This window comes from Carassius gibelio, chromosome A25 (genome assembly GCF_023724105.1).
Source record: "Carassius gibelio isolate Cgi1373 ecotype wild population from Czech Republic chromosome A25, carGib1.2-hapl.c, whole genome shotgun sequence".
Classification (NCBI taxonomy): Eukaryota; Metazoa; Chordata; class Actinopteri; order Cypriniformes; family Cyprinidae; genus Carassius; species Carassius gibelio.
This window is the reverse complement of record NC_068395.1, coordinates 16,740,195-16,760,285: the sequence shown is the minus strand read 5'-3', so window position 1 is coordinate 16,760,285 and position 20,091 is coordinate 16,740,195. Positions and strand designations below refer to the sequence as shown.

The 20,091-nt window shown below is 38.9% G+C and overlaps 1 protein-coding gene across 4 annotated transcripts in view; it reads left to right on the top strand.

Moving 5' to 3' along the window:
* Window positions 1-20,091, top strand: part of LOC127947112 (kinesin-like protein KIF21A) — a 58,702-nt gene that overhangs the window by 13,862 nt on the left and 24,749 nt on the right. For 2 of the 4 annotated variants that reach the window (XM_052544076.1, XM_052544075.1), the window contains exons 3-23: window positions 369-551; window positions 2,132-2,281; window positions 2,385-2,519; window positions 2,646-2,825; window positions 2,941-3,056; window positions 4,116-4,311; window positions 5,710-5,899; window positions 5,981-6,044; window positions 6,206-6,415; window positions 7,421-7,483; window positions 11,047-11,131; window positions 11,221-11,335; window positions 11,950-12,138; window positions 12,841-13,040; window positions 13,403-13,510; window positions 13,592-13,660; window positions 14,913-15,049; window positions 15,129-15,273; window positions 16,671-16,865; window positions 19,040-19,141; window positions 19,283-19,448. In XM_052544076.1, coding sequence (XP_052400036.1) covers window positions 369-551; window positions 2,132-2,281; window positions 2,385-2,519; window positions 2,646-2,825; window positions 2,941-3,056; window positions 4,116-4,311; window positions 5,710-5,899; window positions 5,981-6,044; window positions 6,206-6,415; window positions 7,421-7,483; window positions 11,047-11,131; window positions 11,221-11,335; window positions 11,950-12,138; window positions 12,841-13,040; window positions 13,403-13,510; window positions 13,592-13,660; window positions 14,913-15,049; window positions 15,129-15,273; window positions 16,671-16,865; window positions 19,040-19,141; window positions 19,283-19,448 — 2,998 coding nt within the window. The remainder of the gene's footprint in view (window positions 1-368; window positions 552-2,131; window positions 2,282-2,384; window positions 2,520-2,645; window positions 2,826-2,940; window positions 3,057-4,115; window positions 4,312-5,709; window positions 5,900-5,980; window positions 6,045-6,205; window positions 6,416-7,420; window positions 7,484-11,046; window positions 11,132-11,220; window positions 11,336-11,949; window positions 12,139-12,840; window positions 13,041-13,402; window positions 13,511-13,591; window positions 13,661-14,912; window positions 15,050-15,128; window positions 15,274-16,670; window positions 16,866-19,039; window positions 19,142-19,282; window positions 19,449-20,091) is intronic. The other 2 variants (XM_052544078.1, XM_052544079.1) reach the window with 1 other exon arrangement.

Sequence of the window (20,091 nt, the reverse complement as noted above, 5' to 3'; positions counted from 1 at the left end):
TGACATCCATACATGTTTTATTTTGCCAGTGTTGCCTGTGACCTGCATCTCACAGCCGACTTCCTCCAAACACCATCGCAGAGATTTGATATCTGTCTGTCTCTCCCTCTGGCACTGCGTTAATCCTGATTTATCATCAGTCTCTCTCATCCCCCAGACAGATTTATCAAACTCCAGCAGAGAAATACACGTGTGCCACTCTATATAATGCACGAAAAACGGCTAATAAGATTATTAAATGTGATGTCATGAATGCGTTTATTAATTTAATGCAATCATGTAATTTTACACCACGGCTATGATCGAGTTCAAGCTGCACAGTTTGTATCAAATGAACTACATAATGAAGTGTGGATGTTGGATCTCAGACAGGGTCGGGGAAGACGTATACGATGGGCACGGGCTTTGACATGGCCATCCCAGACGAGGAGCTGGGCATCATCCCGCGGGCGGTCAGTCACCTCTATAAAGGCATCGAGCAGAGACGGCAGGCGGCCGCAGAGCAGGGTCGACCCGTCCCAGAGTTCAAGATCAGCGCACAGTTTCTGGAGGTATCCATGCTTTACTAGATCATTTTAATGATCCTTTCCATGTGTCTGGTACTATACAGATAGTCCTGCCCAAACTCATGCCACCGGTTGAGCCAGAAGTGGACACGGTGGCACTCAACAAACAGAAAAACAGAACTATGTGTTATTTATTTTTATTCATTTATTATTATTATTATTATTATTACTCGAAGACACCATCAAATTAGTGTTAGAAGTAGTTTTCATTAATTGAAATAAAGCTTAACCGGAATAAAATATGTAAAAATATAAATATTAGATGAAAAGGTTTATGTAAAATATTAAAATGAAAATCGTACTGAAAAGTAAAGGCAACATTTGGCGAAAAAGCTAAAAGTTGGCAACCACCTAAAAAAAAAAAAACAAAGTTATATAAGTTGTACTAGAACTGAAAGAAAATTGAGCAAAACAACTAATATAATAAAAATAAATACAACTAAAATCTGACAAAATGACAAAATTATATAACGAAAAACTCCTAAAAATGTTAAATTAAAATGAACACTGAAAATGTTTAGATAAAAGTTAATTAACAATATTAATAATTATGTTAATGAATAGTATATAAGTAATACTGATTATGACACACACATTTATAGAGTATATATAGCTAGTAAAACAAAAACAATGACAAAAGCACACAACAAAATTTCAAAAAATTTAATTACACTTATATAACAGCTAATTCATAATATTAAATCCTAAAATAACACCTGCCTCAAAGACTGTAATATAATAGTTATGGTCAGGGGTGCACATAACTTCTTCTGCCTGGTTCTCATAAGAGACCCTGGAGATTTGGTTTGGTCCTCACACTGCGTATTGCGTGCCCCATTAAATGCAACTATAAAAAATGTATTAATAATAGTTATAATATAATTACACTTTATTTGTTTAGTTTAAAAAAAAATAATAATAGTAAATAAACTAGATAATAGTGTGTGTGATATTATTGTTAAATATAAAAAGCAGTCATACTATTAAATACAAATGCATTTATTTTATAGCAAATAAACTTAAAAATGAAATGCTAATATTTACTACTACTTTGTTTGTTTGCCTCTTTAAGAAGAATCGCTTTATGTATTCCCAAATTTAAGTCACTTTGGGAAAAAAGCGTCTAAAAAAAAATAAACAAAAGCGTTTTCATCATATTCAAACTTAAAATCAGCAGACTTTTATTTTGGCGGGTTGCTGGCAAGTAAGTATAGCTTCCGGATTTAGCGCTGCTGATTAAAGAGCATCAGTGGATGCATGTCACAGTTTTGTATTGTGCTTTGAAACATAACCTAGATTTATGATTTCAGGTTGAAAATAAAACTTATATAGTACAGTTTGTGATCTAAAACGGTAATTGTGCATTAACAGCTGTCAACCATGTCGGTACGCAAATGCTGTCAGAACATATTTATATTATGCATTTTTTATTTTGGTCGCACATGCATACCTGTGGACCACTTATGTGCACCCCTGGTTATGGTATACATAAGAAATAGTTACAGAATATGTGCAGAACTATTCCTTGTATAATTAATGTTGTATGGTCTGTCTTGAATCTTCAGCTGTATAACGAGGAGGTGTTAGATCTCTTCGACACCACGCGTGATATGGAGATGAAGAAGCAGAAATCGCACATTAAGATCCACGAGGATGCCAGCGGCAGCATCTACACTGTTGGCATGACCACACGCACGGTCTCCTCAGAGTCGGAAGTGAGAGTCAGCCATTTGTTTTCCAAAATGTGGTACCCATGTATAAAGCAGAAACAGTGTAAGTGACTGAAGTGATGTGTGTGTGTGTGTGTGTGTGCTGTAGATGATGCAGTGTCTGAAGTTGGGCGCTCTCTCCCGCACCACTGCTAGCACGCAGATGAATGTACAGAGCTCTCGATCTCACGCCATCTTCACCATTCACATCTGCCAAGTGCGCGTTTGTGCACCCGCTGAAGATGTAAGAACCGTTTTAGTATAACTTATTGGGGCCACATTTCTACAGCTGCCATATTTAGTAGAAACACACCAACATTTGGGCTGGAAAACATGCCGTCGTTGAACAACTCATGCTTGTTTTTCTCAGCCCCCAGAGCAGGATGGGGAAACGGACAATCGACTGGCCAGCAGCTCGTCTGAGCTGGAAGAGTTTGAAACGCTCACAGCCAAGTTTCACTTCGTGGATCTGGCTGGATCAGAGAGACTCAAGAGGACGGGGGCCACGGGGGACCGAGCCAAAGAGGGCATCTCCATTAACTGTGGACTGGTCAGAACGAGTAATATTATTAAACAATGACACGTAATAAAAATGTATATTAATCTTCTACAGATATCTTTAGCCTGAAACTGAACATGGGACTTTTATTCTGGCTGTGATGCAGCTGGCATTAGGGAATGTCATCAGTGCTTTAGGAGACCGAAGCAAACAATCAACGCATGTGCCTTACCGAGACTCCAAACTCACTCGCCTCCTGCAGGACTCACTGGGCGGAAACAGGTCTGTGCCAAACGTGTTCTCCCAAAACATTGTGATCACATCAACATTTGTTCTCGAAAGTCTTTTGACTGACATATACCTGACAAATGGTGTCATATTTGATGTCAGGAAGATTATCATTGACGAACAACATCATTTTCTGTCAATTTTAGTCAAACATATCGAACGATTTCGGAAGACTTGAGATCTAGCACGCAAATATTTGAAATATTCTCAATTCTTATCGAATAAATTAAAAATACAATGAAATTGAGTTAAAATTCTGCAAACATTAGTAGGAGGCACTTTTCACAGTATTTTTCAAGAACCGTCTGTAAATTTGGAATAACAGTGTAATAACATTATAACATGATGATGAAATTTTTTGATGTTATTTAAAGGGGTCATTTGATGTTGCTAAAAAAACATTATTTTCTGTATTTGGTGTAATGAAATGTGTTTATGCGGTTTAAGGTTCAAAAAACATTATTTTCCACGTAATGTACAGTATTGTTTCTCCTCTATGACCCGATTATTACGTCATTTTTTTCAAAGCTCATAGTTCTTAAAAGTGAGGTGTGCTCTGATTGGCCAGCTGTCCAGTGCGTTGTGATTGGCTGAATGTTTCAAGCATCTGACGGAAATGTTACGCCCCTCAACATATACTGTCAGAACAGGACAAAAACTATATAACCCATTACAAACGAGGCAGTTGTTGCATCCAGTGCATCCAAAGCCGATCCTGTGATCCAAAGCGCAAAATTGATGTATTTCCTTAGTGTCCAGCACGGATCAGCTTAACTTAACTTGAGTCTTAACTTTGATAAAGAATATCTCTTTGGATTTGAGACTTTATTCTTTGCAACTTTACAAGATCTTCTTTATGCACCAAGAGCTTGTAAAACTCCAAAGAGGATTGAAAAATTTTAATTTCATCATATGACCCTTTTAATAAAAATTATAATGCGATGCATCGCAGCAGACTTGAACCACATCCAGATGAAATATATATTTTTAGCACTATAGCATTAGTCAGTATGAGTAAATAAATAAAGCTAGACATTTTGTCTGGTGTCTCAGTCGAACAGTGATGATCGCCTGCACCAGCCCATCAGATCAGGACTTCATGGAAACCCTGAACACACTGAAGTATGCTAACAGAGCTCGCAACATCAAGAACAGGGTGATGGTGAACCAAGACAAGGCCAGCCAGCAGATCAGTGCACTCAGGACGGAGATCGCCCGACTGCAGGTGGAGCTCATGGAGTACAGGACGGTGAGATTCTGCTAACAATTACTAGTATAGCATTGATAGCAAGATGTAAGAACCTTATATGTGAGTTGTCTTTCAGTTGTAGCATGTCTTTAGAGTATCCTCAAAATATATAGTTAAATCATGAAATTGATGCAATCTGCTATTTAACATTTACTGCATGGCACAAGTTGAGTGGTCTCTACTTATGCTGCATCCAGTGAGAAGCTTACTCAACATTTAGATGTTTTGGTTCATAGTTTGCTGTTAGCTGGTCCTGCAGCTAGGGGTGTGCAAAGTTTCAGAATTGGTGATGATGGTTATGACGCGAGTCAAATGTGACGGTTCATAACATAACCGTCGGGGGGGTTGGAGGAGCGGATAGAGTGTTTCATATTGTCTCGCCACCATGCTAGTGGATCTGCCGTAGAGTCAATTGGTTGATCTTGGAGATAGCGGGTTAACTCCGTGTCAGCGCGCGCTCTGATCGGTAAAGGGGCAGAGATTTCAGACCTCCGTTTAGGAGATCTGTCACAAAACTCATCATCCACGCCAAAGTATTTTGAGCAAATTTCAAAGCCGCACCCGCCCGCCATCCGCTGATTAGCTGACTGACTGTTTTGTGGTCTATGGATGATGCAATGCTTTGCTGATGCGAGCCGCAAAAAAAAAAAAAAGCCATTGTCTGTTCTAGAAAGGATGCAGCAAAGATATTTAATGCTAATGTATGAGGCTTAGGCCTACGCTGAGTTTCATTTATGATGAGATGCGCTCTAGTTCACAGAGCAGTGCAAGTGAACGCGTCACGGTTATCATTGTCTGCTATATTTGCTTTTTATTTATTAAAATACATGCAATTGGTTGATTAAACATTTATTAAAATTAAGATAAAATTTGTTCAAAACGAAATTCGTTTTTAAGAAAGGTTTTCTACAAAGCAAAATTTAATGAAGTGGTAAATATCATGTCTGACAATTTACAAAACTTCATTAAGTGGTAAAAACCATGTCTTCCGATATATTGCGCATCTTATGATCCTATCTAAAAAATTATAAAAAATGTTTGTAAAAAATATTTTAATGACACGTTTTTGGCGGTTATAGAGTTCTACTGACGGTGTTCAACTATAACCGCCGGTCTCACGGTTATATACTAACCGTCACACCCCTACCTGCAGCACACTTTCCCTCCACCTCCCCAGCACCACCTGTCTAGATCTGCTGCAGGATTTATGTACTGTATCATACATGCCTTCAGCAGTGTGTCTGTGTATCTATTGGCATCAGCAGCATACATAACAGATCTAGTAGGCATGACCAAATACATTAAAATTGTCATTAGTATGCTAAAACTATTCAGGGATATAAACAAAGGTGACTTGAATGTTTGGTTAATGAAATAAAACGGTCTTGTGTTTCTCAGGGGAAGCGTATGGTTGGAGAGGACGGCCTGGAAAGCATCAGCGACATGTTCCATGAGAACTCAATGCTGCAGATAGAGAACAATAATCTGCGCATGCGTGTGAAGGCCATGCAGGAAGCCATCGACGCTCAGGGCGCTCGGCTCACGCAGCTGCTCAGTGCACAGGCCAATCAGGTGCTCTCCAGAGCAGGTACAGCACGCCAAACACAGCCAGTCACAGACTGCCTAAGAGTCTGATAGATGCTGACAGAATAAGGGTTATGTTTTCCAGGTGAAGGCAGTGAGGAGATTGGAAATATGATTCAGAATTACATCAAGGAGATCGAGGATCTGAGGTAGTTTTACATTTTTGCTGACATCCTACTACTAAGGCTAATATTATAAATAAATACTGTTTTTGGTTGTGCATTTATACCTAATAATGTAGAACTGCTGAATGAACTTTATTTATGTATTTAGTAAAACATGCACCCTACATCTTTTGTGTGTATTTCAGAGCCAAACTTCTGGAGAGTGAAGCAGTGAATGAAAACCTGAGGAGAAACCTCACTCGAGCGTCCAGCCGTCCTCCGTTTTACGGATCGTCTGGAGGTTTTTCTCCGGCCCTGCTGGGGCCCGACCCGAGCCAAGAGACCTCCGACATCATTGAGATCGCCAAGAAAGATCTGGAGAAACTGAAGAGGAAGGAGAAGAAGAAAAAGAAGAGGTAAAAATAGTACAAAACTGAAAATATGTTAAAAAAGAATAAAATGGATGATGAAGGATGAAAAATATACAAATAAAGCAGCAATCACGTATCTAATACAGAACATTTGCTCTTCAGTTTGTTGAGTCAGGGCTCAAAGCTTCCCGTCTTGTGAAATATTTGTATCAAAGTATCATCTTTTTTTTTTTACAATGTTTTTGTGTTGTTTTATGCAATGGAACTCTAGTAAACAAAAAACCCTACAGAGATATCATATCAGCAATAATATATATTAAAGGGATCATGAATTGAGAAACCAGCTCTTAGCTGAGCTTATGATATATCAGAGGTCACTGTACTAAAATAATATCCTGTAAGTTTCAGAACTGAAAAAGTCCGTCTTACTGAAATAAAAGCTTTTATTGACACCAGACCCAACGAATGCCAGAAGAATATCAATGCCTAATTCTGTAGCCCCGCCCACTGATTTGTGCATCACATAGTAAGGAGACATTAGTGGTGCTTAACCGGACCGAGCAACCAAGCAATAAACATGCTGTTAAAGATCGCTAAATATTGTGCAGTGCCTGGATGCGGAATAACACAGTCGCTGTATAACCTTATTAAATTAAATTAAATTAAAACTATGCATTTAGCAGATGCTTTTATCTAAAGTGATTTACAGTGCATTCAGGCTAACATTTTTTACCTAACATGTTCCCTGGGAATCGAACCCACAACCTTTTGCGCTGCTAACACAACGCCACAGGAGCAGGTGTATTAGCTACTGATTTTGATGTTTTTGAATGTAAAAATAACGCAAACATCATAAGTGGACCTCTTTCAATAGTATTAAACAATTAAGAAAAACAGTTCATGACCCCTTTAAGATGCTGTGTCCTTATCCACATTGAACATCTTTGTGATCAACAGCCGTCTGTACTAATGTGTGCACCGTACCCTCTCTATCTGTCTTTCTGCACTCCTCGTTTGCTCTCTTTAACCCTTCACCTCTGACCTCTGAAGACTCCAGCAGCTGCTGAGTGACAAGAGAGATGAGGATGAGGAGGAAGAGGTGGAGGAAGGCAGGTTTGTTCCTGTCTCTCTCTTTCCCTTCTCCGTCCTTTATAATTACCCATAACCCCCTGTGTTTCATCTCCGCTTGCAGTCTTTAAATTCTGATTGTCTTTCAGCAGGTAGTTTCCAGCCTTGCAGAACAGTGCAGAAAATGTTGATACTTCATTAATGTTTGTCGAGATATATATATATAAAATGTACTTTTTTTTCAAGTACAAGTTTCCATAAGGTTTAATTGTAATTGTCTTACCATAAACCCTGAACATTATTTTTTTAAAGATCCATTCTCTCTGAAGTTGCTGCTGTGCTTTGCTGATTATATGTAAATGATCTCTGTTATTATTGACTTTAACTTTATTCCAGTTAGCAAAAACTGTTTTTAATTGTAAAACTATTATTAGTAAATGGTTTTAGTAAACTAGAAAGGAAGTTTTGAATTGTCTGTTTTCAAAAGAGCAAATTCTGTTTTTAATAATATGTTACCATTTAACTTCTCTGTTGCATCATGTGTCTGTCATAACACCGTGTTCCCTTTCGAAGGGAACTTCGACAATACGTCATCAACGTTATAGGGGAACGCCTCGGGCGTGACAGGTGTCTGAAATCAAATATCAACTCACAGCAATCATGTGACAGCCATGAATCATCAGCTTGAATGATGAGCGTGCGACCTGGATATATAAAAAGGGCGCCTTGAAACCATGACAATATCCTTTTCGTCTTCAGGCACTGTTTTGTCTGATTTAAATGTCTGCTTACTCATCAGCCATCCTGCCCCGTGTACTCAGAGTTGGTGGAAGTTATGGAGCGCGCCACTGACAAACTTCAGTTGCCATGGTGGCGCGCTCAGGGAGAGATCGTTCGCGGTCGTTTGGACGATCGGTTTCTCCCTGAACATGGACCACCTGCTCAGCAGAGCCTTCCATTCCTTCCTGATCTCCATTCAGAGATCGAGAGGGCATGGAAGAAACCGCACCCTACCCGTATTCATCGACATCAGCGGGGTAATTTCGCTGATGTTGAGGGGATTGGGGAGGATGGTTATGTGTCGATGCCGCCCATTGACGAGACGTTTGCGAACTATCTCGTATCTGGGCGGGTGTCGACACTAAAAGCTCCGACTCTGCCATCCAAGCCCCTTAAAACCACGGCTCGCTTGAATGGCAGAGCGTACATGGCAGCAGGTCAGGCTGGTGCTGCCCTTCATACCATGGCAGTGCTCCAAGCCTACCAAGCTGACCTGCTGCAGGATCTCGACCACTTCTCCTTGATTCACCAGTTTCGCCTGCTAAACTTTTTGGCACCTCCGTTGAGGCGGTGGTTGGAAAGTTTAGGGAGGCGAAGGCAAGCTCAGCCGCATTTAAAATCTGTATACCGCTGAGATCCGGGCCCCAGCCCAGGCAGGCGGGAGGACCTGGTCCGTCTTGGTCTGAGGACCACAGACAGGACCAGAGGTCTAGTGTCGCCTCTGTTGCGCCCCCTCCATGGAGGAGTAGGACGCAGAGGAGGCGAGCCTCCCGCAAGAAGAGGGACTTAAGGGAGGTCATTCAGCACAAGCGCAGCAACGCTCAGCGGAAGTAGGGTTTGATCTCCCTGGCAGGCCTTTTCTACCAGCCCTCTCCCTCTTCTTGACTCCCCAGGTGTTTACGTTACACCAGCCCTGGGGATGGGCCTTATGGTGAGAACTATGATCTGATGGCCCGCCGTAGCAACTGGTTGATGTGAGCTCCTCTTTTAGGCATGTAAAAGTGGTGGACCCCAGATTCATTGAGAACTCTCTGGTGAGTCTTCACTCCTCACGCCGCAGGTGAACGTTTTGGTCTTTAAAATTCTGTGTGTATAACTAACACTGATTTGTATTTCTCTACAGACCTTGTTCCCTGTATAGACCTAGGGGGTCATTCTTAGAGGAGCAATTAAAGTATTGGACTTTAGGGCCCTGAAGCCTCCCCCAGTTGGTGGCTAGAACGAATTAGGGAGAAGCTCAAAGAAGATTTGGCTTCCATGCTGAGTATGTCATGGCCTTCCTGTCATAACATTTTATATGCGTGGTGGGCCACCACTCATTTCTGTTTAGCCTCAGGGCTATTAGCCACCCAGGGGTAGAGTAGTTGGTCTTTCCTAAAAAAAGAAAAAAGAAGAGCTTTTTTGCTTTAGGTTTAGACTGACGCTGGCGCTTCAGATAGATCTTCAGATAGATGTCCTGCCTATCGGTTTGTGACATTGGTATCCTGAGTACTCGCTCCCCTGAGCTCTGTTGGGTTTCAGTAGGTTGAGTGTTTTCACGGCCTCTCAATCAAGTAGGCTGTGGCTCCTCCGAGCCCTCAGGTAGATCTATGCTTGCAGGTCGGCCCTCAACCGGGCCGCCTCTGTTGCCTAGGCTATGCTAGGGATACTGGAGGCGTGTTGCTAAGTATAGCTGCTGCATTCATTATGTGTTAGCCTTCCTCCCCTAGATTTCAGCCTCCTCCCTTAAATGGGAGTTGTTGGCCAAGGCCCGCCCCTTTCTTTGCATTCAGGGGTGATAGAGTAATGCAGGGTGCTAGCTGAGGTAGGATCAGTCTAGCGGGGTTAGGCCATCTTTCGCTCTGCGAAGTGAGAGTTTGTCAGACCCTGCCGAACAGAGATGTCTGGGCCTCTAGAGCTGGCTCCACTCAGCACATTGAGCTAATCGCTCGACCGATGGGTTGAAGTGGGTTGGCTTGCAATTTAGCCCCCCCTCGCTCCCCTAGGCTGGGCGCAGGACAAATCCCTGTCCCTCTTTGGAGCCACTTGCAGGGCCGCTCCCTGTCTAACATTGCAGGGGTAAATGGTTGTTACTCCCCCGCTAACTCAGGGTAGTTTTGAGTAGTCCATTCTCAGCTCTGCATTCATCTACCTCACACCACGATGGCTCCGGTTGAGCAGGGAGTTTTAAACTACATTTCATTCCGGTTTTTGAACTCCGCTCCCTTGAAGCCAGAGCAGACGCCTATGCATTTAGTAGTTAGGCCCCTAATGGGGCCTCCACTAGGCAGAATGGCATATGTTGTACTCCCCTGCTATAAGGGTATTGCTTTTTGCTGAGTACACTGCCTTTGGCAATGTGATTAGGTACCAGGATGCTGTAGTAACAGCTTTCTGCAGCGAAGGCTGCACGGTTAGGTGGTAGGCCGCAGCAGGCCTCCTTGACCGGATAGCCCCCAAATAGGGCTCCTAGGCCAGCTCATGATTCAAGCTGATGATTCATGGCTGTCGCCGGTCAGCATGATTGCTGTGAGTTGATATTTGATTTCAGACACCAGTCACGCCTGAGGCGTTCCCCATAACGTCGATGACATATTGTCTTGTTCCCTGTTCTCAGGGAACAAAGGTTACATTTGTAACCTGAGATGTTATTTTTCCTTCCCGCCTAATTTTCAGTTTTTCTGTTTTGTTTCAGATAATCTATGCTGCATAATGTGTATATGTTAATATATTAATATATATATATGTATATATATATATATATATATATATATATATATATATATATAGATATAGATATAGATATATACAAAACAGATTTTAATTTGTAGTTCTGATTTTTCCTGCAGTGCCATCAAAGATGAAACACTTGACGGTGAACAGAAGATTATCGAGAGAGAGCAGTTAGAATCGACCAATCAAGAGCCAGAGATGGTATGATTGACAGGCTGCTTGCCGTATCAGAACATATTTTAAGGGTGGAGCTCTTCATTCAGTCTTTGACATGAAATGGTTTCCCTCAGGAGGCCAGTGACCGTGAGGATGGAGATGGAGAGGAAGATGAGGAGGAAGTGGAGGAAGAGGAAATGGATGCGGAGGAGAGCTCAGATGAGTCTGACTCTGACCTGGATGAGAAGGGTACTGATGTTTCCTGTGAAATAGCACCTTAATATGATTTAGAAAATTACTGCTTTTTAGAGAATTCAACTATTACTAAAGCTATACGATGAGAATAAAAAACATGACTTTAATGAGTCAGATCTATTTATTTTATATTTATCTTAAGTAATGAATTGCTAAGAGTTTAGCTGTTTAGGCCTGAAAACTGCACAAAACTCGTAGAGGAAATTCAAAATGGCTGACTTCCTGTTGTGTTTAGGATTTCGCTCCAAGAGGCTTTTTTGGAGGTATTGGGACATTACATGAATGTACTGAATTTTATACATGATTGTGAAATGTAGTGGGAGGGGCGCTTCGTTGAAGTTTTATAGGTGGCGCTATTGAGCCATTTTGCCACGCCCAATTCTGAAACCCATATCAGATGTACATTTTAGTCAGTTCTGATGCGTGTGCAAAGTTTAATGATGAGTATGTTTAGGCCCTCAAAAATGCGATTCATTTTGGAGAAGAAGAAAAATAAGAAACGGAGTAATTATAATCGGGTCCTTGCCCTGCAGTGCTCGGGCCACAGTGATGCCTAGTCTTTTAGTGAACATAATTTTGAAGTATTTTTATTGTTTTTGATTGATCAGAGGACTTCCAGGCAGATCTGGCCAACATCACGTGTGAGATCGCCATCAAGCAGAAGCTGATCGATGAGCTTGAGAACAGTCAGAGACGTCTGCACACGCTCAAGCAACAGTATGAGCAGAAACTGATGATGCTGCAGAGCAAGATCAGAGACACACAGCTGGAGCGAGACCGTGTGCTGCACAACATGGGTGAGGACACAGATGCCACCGCTGCGCTGTATGATGCACCATCAATGTTATGTGATTGCTCAATATCAACATAAAATATTACAGTAGCACATTTACTATATTACAATAGTTGTTCTAGCACTTATATATCATTGCTCTTTTGTTGTTTTTGATTGCTTCCATTGTCCTCATCTGCTAAATGACTAAATTTAAATGTAATGTAAATAAAATGCCAGTAAAAGCTCAGTTTAGTTTCCATATCTTAGGGTTTTATTTTCGTCCATCAGAAATAGATTGAGTTGTAAAAAGTGGGCATTATGTACCCGAATGGAGCCTGGTATTTTGGGGGGAGGGGTTAAAAATAAATAAATAATATATATATAAGTATATATTATATATAGTATATATAGTATTAGAGTAACTTAAGTAAATTATTTTACTTTTAAAAACATGAAAATGTTTCTTTGGACAGTCAATGATGAATAATTCATTTAAAATGTGAAGAAAAGTGTTAAATCCGTTTTGTAAAAATGGCTTCCAACGCACATTCATTACTGTTAACATGTAGATCAGGTTTGAGTTTGGCATGCAGTTTAGTAACTTTTTTTAATGTTTTTTTCTGTTGTTTTATGTTTTGCTTTGTTTTTGTGTTTTTGTTTTGTTCTATGTTTTTTTCCCCTATGTTTTTTTCGTTTTATCTTTTTGTTTTGTTTTTTGTTCCAGGCTCTGTGGAGTCATGCTCTGAGGACAAGACCAAACGGATAAAAGCGGAGTACGAGAAGAAGCTGGGTGTCATGAACAAAGAGCTCCAGAAACTACAGGCGGCTCAGAAGGAGCACGCTCGCCTGCTGAAGAACCAGTCACAGTACGAGAAGCAACTGAAGAAACTACAGCTGGATCTGGTGGAAATGAAGAAAACCAAAGTGAGAGTCACCATGGAGAGACATGGCTGTGTGTGAATCACTGAAACATGCTGAATCACCATTACAACATAAAATACTGATTACAAACAGCGCCTCCTAGTGGTCCACAGACGAAACACCCCGTCTCCAAAACAATCCATGCAGAATTGGCTCCTCTTCACAAAATCTCCACTGTATTGCGGCTATAAATTTTTTTTTAAAATTGAAGTCAAAATTTGAATTTATTTGTTATCCTTTTTATTGTTATATATTTTACAAGTGTGCTAAAAATTATATATATAGTGAAATTAGGACCAAGGAATGATTGAGTACATGATATGCAAATTATTAAATAATTATATCTCTATGGTGACTGTTGTCAGGTGCGTCTGATGAAGCAGATGAAGGAGCAGCAGGAGAAGAGCAGGATGGCCGAATCCCGCAGGAACCGAGAGATCGCCACACTTAAAAAGGACCAACGCAAACAGGAGGTGCATGATGGGAAAATTACACTAATGCAGCAAGAAAGAGCCAACTAACAATTAAATGTGTTGTGTTTTTCTCTTGTGCAGCATCAGCTAAAACTGCTTGAAGCTCAAAAGAGACAACAGGAACTTATTCTGCGCAGGAAGACTGAGGAGGTGAAATATTCCCCTCAAATCTGCCTCTACTGTACCTCCAATATGTGACTCATTGATGTTTGATGCACACAATAATATTTATTAATTTAAAATATATTATTAAGGTTATGCATTTCATTTCTTTAAACCTACAAATATCCTGAAAATAAACGTCACTTACTTTGATATTTTTTGTTATGCAATGCACTTAAGCACTTCAGTGTTGTTACTGATACCTAAAATGCAAACTACTGACAATAGTTTGGAAAGTTAAATGTAAATAAATTAAAATAATACATACATATTTTATTAAAAATTTAATAAAAAGAGAAAAGAAAAAGAAAGGAAAGAAAAGAAAATTAGAAATGTTGCCCTGGCAAGTAACTGAAATAAAAAGGTCAAAGTTGAAGTATGTTAACATGACTTATGATAACACTTTAGAATAGGTAACGCCTATTAGTTGCTTATTAGCATGCATATTACTAGATTATTAGCCATGTGTTAGTGCTAATTAAGAACATATTAATGCCTAATTCTACTTGACCTTATTCTACATCCCTAATCTTACCCAATACTTAAACCTAACAACTACCTTATGAACTATTAATAAGCAGCAAATTAAGAATGCTAAGAAATGTCGTAGTTAATAGTTAACCTAGTCTTACCTATTCTAAAGTGTTACCTAACTTACTATAGAAATAATAATAATAATAATAATAATAATAATAAATGTATGAAAATCAAAGCTAATTAAAAATATTTATTGTTATTACAATATTACATAAATAATACTACAATAACACTTATGCACTTGTACACTATAATATGCTTATGCCTTGGCAACTAACTGAAAAAAATAAGTACTAAAAATGATAATATATAGTAAATATAAATAAATATAAATATATATAAATTCAAAACACATTAAAAAATTGCTTATAATAATATAACTAAAAGATAAATACTAAATAATTATCTAAATGCTTTCAGATAATAAATTTGAATTTTATAAATACTTACTACAGTGCAATTGAAAAATTACCAGTTTGGTAATTTAGGTATATTTTAGGGGTGCACGATAAATATCGGCTGATAAATAATGTGCATCTTGATGAGATGTGAATTAATTATAAGCCGATATTTATTGTGCACCCCTAGTATATTTAATTTATTTTAATAGTCAATTATTATGTTAATTAACATTTTTAGCAAGTTAGAAAAATGTGTATGTTTTTCCTAAGTGTTCTGTAGTGATTGCTGCTGTGTCTCTCAGGTGAGCTCTCTGAGGAGACAGGTGCGACCCATATCAGGAAAGGTCACACGAAAGGGGAATCTGTCTGAAACAAGTCAGGACTTCTCTCACAGAGCAGGTCGCACATACTCAGCCTCCGGAGCAGCTACTGGAGCCAGGTACATTATACAGGCTTCATGTGCGTTACTATGTGTACTATGAGCTCATTCTGCAGTGACGGACAACTGTTTGCTTTAGATCATACCATCGCAGGACAGTCGGGGTGTACTCTACCCGAGTGGCTCGTGGGAAATGGCAGAGTTTGGAACGGCGTGTCTCTGATATCATCATGCAGCGCATGACCATTTCCAACATGGAGAACGACATGAATCGTCTTCTAAAGGCATGAATCAAGATGTTATCATGAAAAACACCTACCTAACAATGTTAAACCTGCATTAATACAAATAATGCAAATGAGATAACCAGTGTTGGGGAAAGTTACTTTTAAAAGTAATGCATTACAATTTTGCGTTACTTAATAAAAAAGTTACTATTTGCATTATTTAGTTGCTTTATGGAAAGTAATGCATTACAATTTTGCGTTACTTAATAAAAAAGTAACTATTTGCATTACTTAGTTGATTTTATGGAAAGTAATGCATTACAATATTGCGTTACTTAATAAAAAAGTAACTATTTGCATTACTTTGTTGATTTTATGAAAAGTAATGCATTACAATACTGCGTTACTTAAAAAAGTAACTATTTGCATTACTTTGTTGATTTTATGGAAAGTAATGCATTACAATATTGCGTTAATTAATTTAAAAGTAACTATTTGCATTACTTAGTTGATTTTATGGAAAGTAATGCATTACAATACTGCGTTACTTAAAAAAAGTAACTATTTGCATTACTTAGTTGATTTTATGGAAAGTAATGCATTACAATGTTGCGTTACTTAAAAAAGTAACTATTTGCATTACAATGTTGATTTTATGGAAAGTAATGCATTACAATATTGCGTTACTTAATAAAAAAGTAACTATTTGCATTAGTTGATTTTATGGACAGTACAATATTGCGTTACTTAATAAAAAAGTAACTATTTGCATTACTTAGTTGATTTTATGGAAAGTAATGCATTACAATATTGCGTTACTTAATAAAAAAGGTAACTATTTACAGTACTTAGTTGATTTTATGGAAAGTAATGCATTACAATATTGCGTTACTTAATAAAAAAAAAGTAACTTTTTCCATTACTTAGTGGATTTTATGGAAATTAATGCATTACAATATTGCATTACTTAAAAAAAGTTACTATTTGCATTATTTAGTTGCTCTTATGGAAAGTAATGCCTTAAAATATTGCGTTACTTAATAAAAAAGTAACTATTTGCATTACCTAGTTAACTTTTATGGAAAGTAATGCACTGTTACTTTTGCATTACTTTTTGTCCCCTGGGCTGGGCTTATTCGTTTTACTAAAAGTTTTCACTAAAAGTGAAAAGCCTCAGGCTGAAGGAAGTGTCTCTGCACTTATGCCTGATTTCTCTCAACACGGGAGAGCTGTCAGTGAATAAAGTGGAAAATAAAATAACTCGCATTCCTTATTTGAAAAAAAAAAAAAACTCAGTAATTTCCTTGTAAATTTAAAAAGGAATGTGTTACTTTACTAGATAGATTACTTGTCATGTGTTACCTGCAATACTGGAGATAATATTTATATTCCCAAAGAAAAAATCACGCTATGTACAAACTTGTTTAGCCTCTCGTCTGAAATCCCATCCACAGCAACGTGAAGAGCTGACGCGCCGGCGGGATAAGATCAGCAGAAAGAGGGAGAGACTGCTGGCGGAGGAACCGGAGGTAGAAAAAGATGTTCAGTCTCTGAATGAGGAGCTGGAGTCTCTGCTGGCTAACATCGACTACATCAACGACAGCATCTCTGACTGCCAGGCCAACATCATGCAGATGGAGGAAGCCAAGGTGAGTCAACTATCGGTCCGTTTATTAAAATGACTCTTGAAAACCTGAATCAGTTCACTGAAGGTGCTCTAGTTGCTTCTAATTGACAGGGTCCCTATGTAGTTTTCACCTTAAATCTGACAACGCATCTGTAATATGACATGTTAAAAATAACAACAGAGAAAACAGACAGAGTTTGGCTAATGCATGTTTCTGTTCATGTATACCAGAATGGCTCATCCAAGCCCCAAACCCATAAAGTGCAGGCAAATATTGAGACTTGTGCTTGACAAACACACACAAAAAATTATAACATTTATCTTGGTGAGAATCCTAGCAGACATAGTCGATTGAACGTGCAGTATCAGTGCACTAGATCTTTGCATTATCTTAAAGATTTGAATGTTAATCAAACTACAAAAGACAAGGAATTCACTCACTGCTATTGATTGTATTTTGACAAATAGTCTCTTTTCCCTAAACATAGCACATGTCAAACTGTATCGAGACCTTGACTCTAAAACCATGACACAAACCGGACGTACATGATACCCTGAGTAATTTGAACTGGTACACCCTATAAACTATCATGACATAATATACTTCTGCAAATAAATATATATTGCCGTACGTTTGTGTTATAAACATGTGGTTATAATACATACACATGTATTTATATGAATATACTTTTATCTTTAAGTGAGTATTAATTGTCATATTTGAAAGCACTTTAGTTTTAAAAGTGATCTGTTGTGATGTTTAATGAAAATAAATGTAATTTGGTTATAATAGATGTGTGTTATGTACAAACCCGATTCCAAAAAAGTTGGGAGACTGTACAAATTGTGAGAACAAAAGGAATGGAATAATTTACAAATAAACGTATATTTTATTCACAATATAATATAAATAACATCAAATGTTGAAAGTGAGACATTTTTGAAATGTCATGCCAAACATCGGCTCATTTTGGATTTCATGAGAGCTACACATTCCAAAAAAGTTGGGACAGGTAGCAATAAGAGGCTGGAAAAGTTAAATATACATATAAGGAACAGCTGGAGGACCAATTTGTAAGGTCAATTGGGAACATGATTGGGTATAAAAAGAGCCTCTCAGAGTGACAGTGTCTCTCAGAAGTCAAGATGGGCAGAGGATCACCAATTCCCCCAATGTTGTGGTGAAAAACAGTGGAGCAATATCAGAAAGGAGTTTCTCAGAGAAAAATTGCAAAGAGTTTGAAGTTATCATCATCTACAGTGTTTAATATCATCCAAAGATTCAGAGAATCTGGAACAATCTCTTTGTGTGAGGGTCAAGACCAGAAAACTATACTGGATGCCCGTGATCTTCAGACCCTTAGATGGCACTGCATCACATACAGGAATGATACTGTAATGGAAATCACAACACGGGCTCAGGAATACTTCCAGAAAACATTGTCAGTGAACACAATCCATTTGCCGTTGCCGGCTAAAAATCTATAGGTCAAAAAAAAAGCCATATCTAAACATTATCCAGAAGCGCAGGCGTTTTCTCTGGGCCAAGGCTCATTTAAAGTTGACTGTGGCAAAGTGGAAAACTGTTCTATGGCCAGCTGCAGTCCAGATCTTTCACCCATAGAAAACATTTGGCGCATCATAAAGAGGAAGATGTGACAAAGAAGACCTAAGACAGTTGAGCTACTAGAAGCCTGTATTAGACAAGAATGGGACAATATTCCTATTCCTAAACTTGAGTAACTTGTCTCCTCAGTCCCCAGACGTTTGCAGTGGTAAACATGGCCTTGTCCCAACTTTTTTGAGATGTGTTGATGCCATGAAATTTAAAATCAACATATTTTCCCCTTAAAATGATACATTTTCTCAGTTTAAACATTTGATATGTCATCTATGTTGTATTCTGAATAAAATATTGAAATTTGAAACTTCCACATCATTGCATTCTGTTTTTAGTTAGAATTTGTACAGTGTCCCAACTTTTTAGGAATCTGGTTTGTAAGATGAAACTATCGCATCTCGCACAATTTTTACCCATGAACTAATGCACATACAGTAAACGTATGTGTATCCGTATGTATCCGATTCATATCAAATTCATTTCCACATATGAATGATGCCGAATGATAACCACTGAAGTTAGTCTAAATGGAGTTTGAATTAATAAATTGAGCACTTGTTCTTGCTGATATGTAGGAGGAGGGTGATGCTGTTGATGTTTCGGCTGTGATTACTTCCTGCACTCTCGCTGAAGCTCGATTCCTATTGGACCATTTTATGTCCATGTCCATCAACAAGGTATCCAATCACAAACCTGTAACCCTCCTTTGGGATCTGTGTTAGAAGCTATAATGTTAAAATATCTATTCTTAGACACGGTTTCATTCACTTATAAAAACACTAGCACACTTGGCATTCATCCTGACTGCGTGCTTACAGGGTCTACAGGCTGCTCAGAAGGAATCTCAGATAAAGGTGTTGGAGGGGCGACTCAAGCAAACTGAGATCAACAGTGCCACTCAAAACCAGCTGCTCTTTCACATGCTGAAAGAGAAGGCAGAGTTTAACCCGGAACTGGATGCGTTGTTGGGAAACGCTCTACAAGGTAGGAACACTGTTCCTGGGGCTTGACCCCAGGAATTACACAGAGACCCCACCTCTAGCATGCCAGAATGCCTCAGATTCTGCTTTTCCACTGGGGCTGGTTCCAGAGCCAGGGCCAAATCTCAAAGAGGCTGTGCATTTTCTCACAAAAAGCCCTGGATTGTTGCCAAAATCATGATGATCAGTCATTGGAAAATGAGCCCTAGCCAAGCACTGGCACCGGCTCCTGCAGCAGCCCCAGTGGCAAAGCGTAATAGTGAACAATTAAACCAATCATAAGAAACCCAGGACTTTTTTGTGATTCTGCAAAAATTCACAAATGCTTCTTTAGACTCTAAGGCAGGAATAGCCTGCACTGCATCTGGAGGGCTACAATCATACAGAGTTCAGCTCTAATCCTAGTCAATTATGCCTCGACCAGCCAATCAAGTGTCTTCAGGATTACTTTAAAATAACAAGGATGTGTGCTGTAGCAGGTTTGGAACTGAAGTCTACAGGAAGTTAGTCTTATTGGCTACCCCGGTCTAGGAGTTGCACCGACTAGTTGATCAGTTCTGCCACTAGTTGAGGTGTTTAGACTTTGATGACTGTTCATGGAGTTGTGTAAGACATTAATTCTTGCAGACCACCTTGAAAGGAATCAA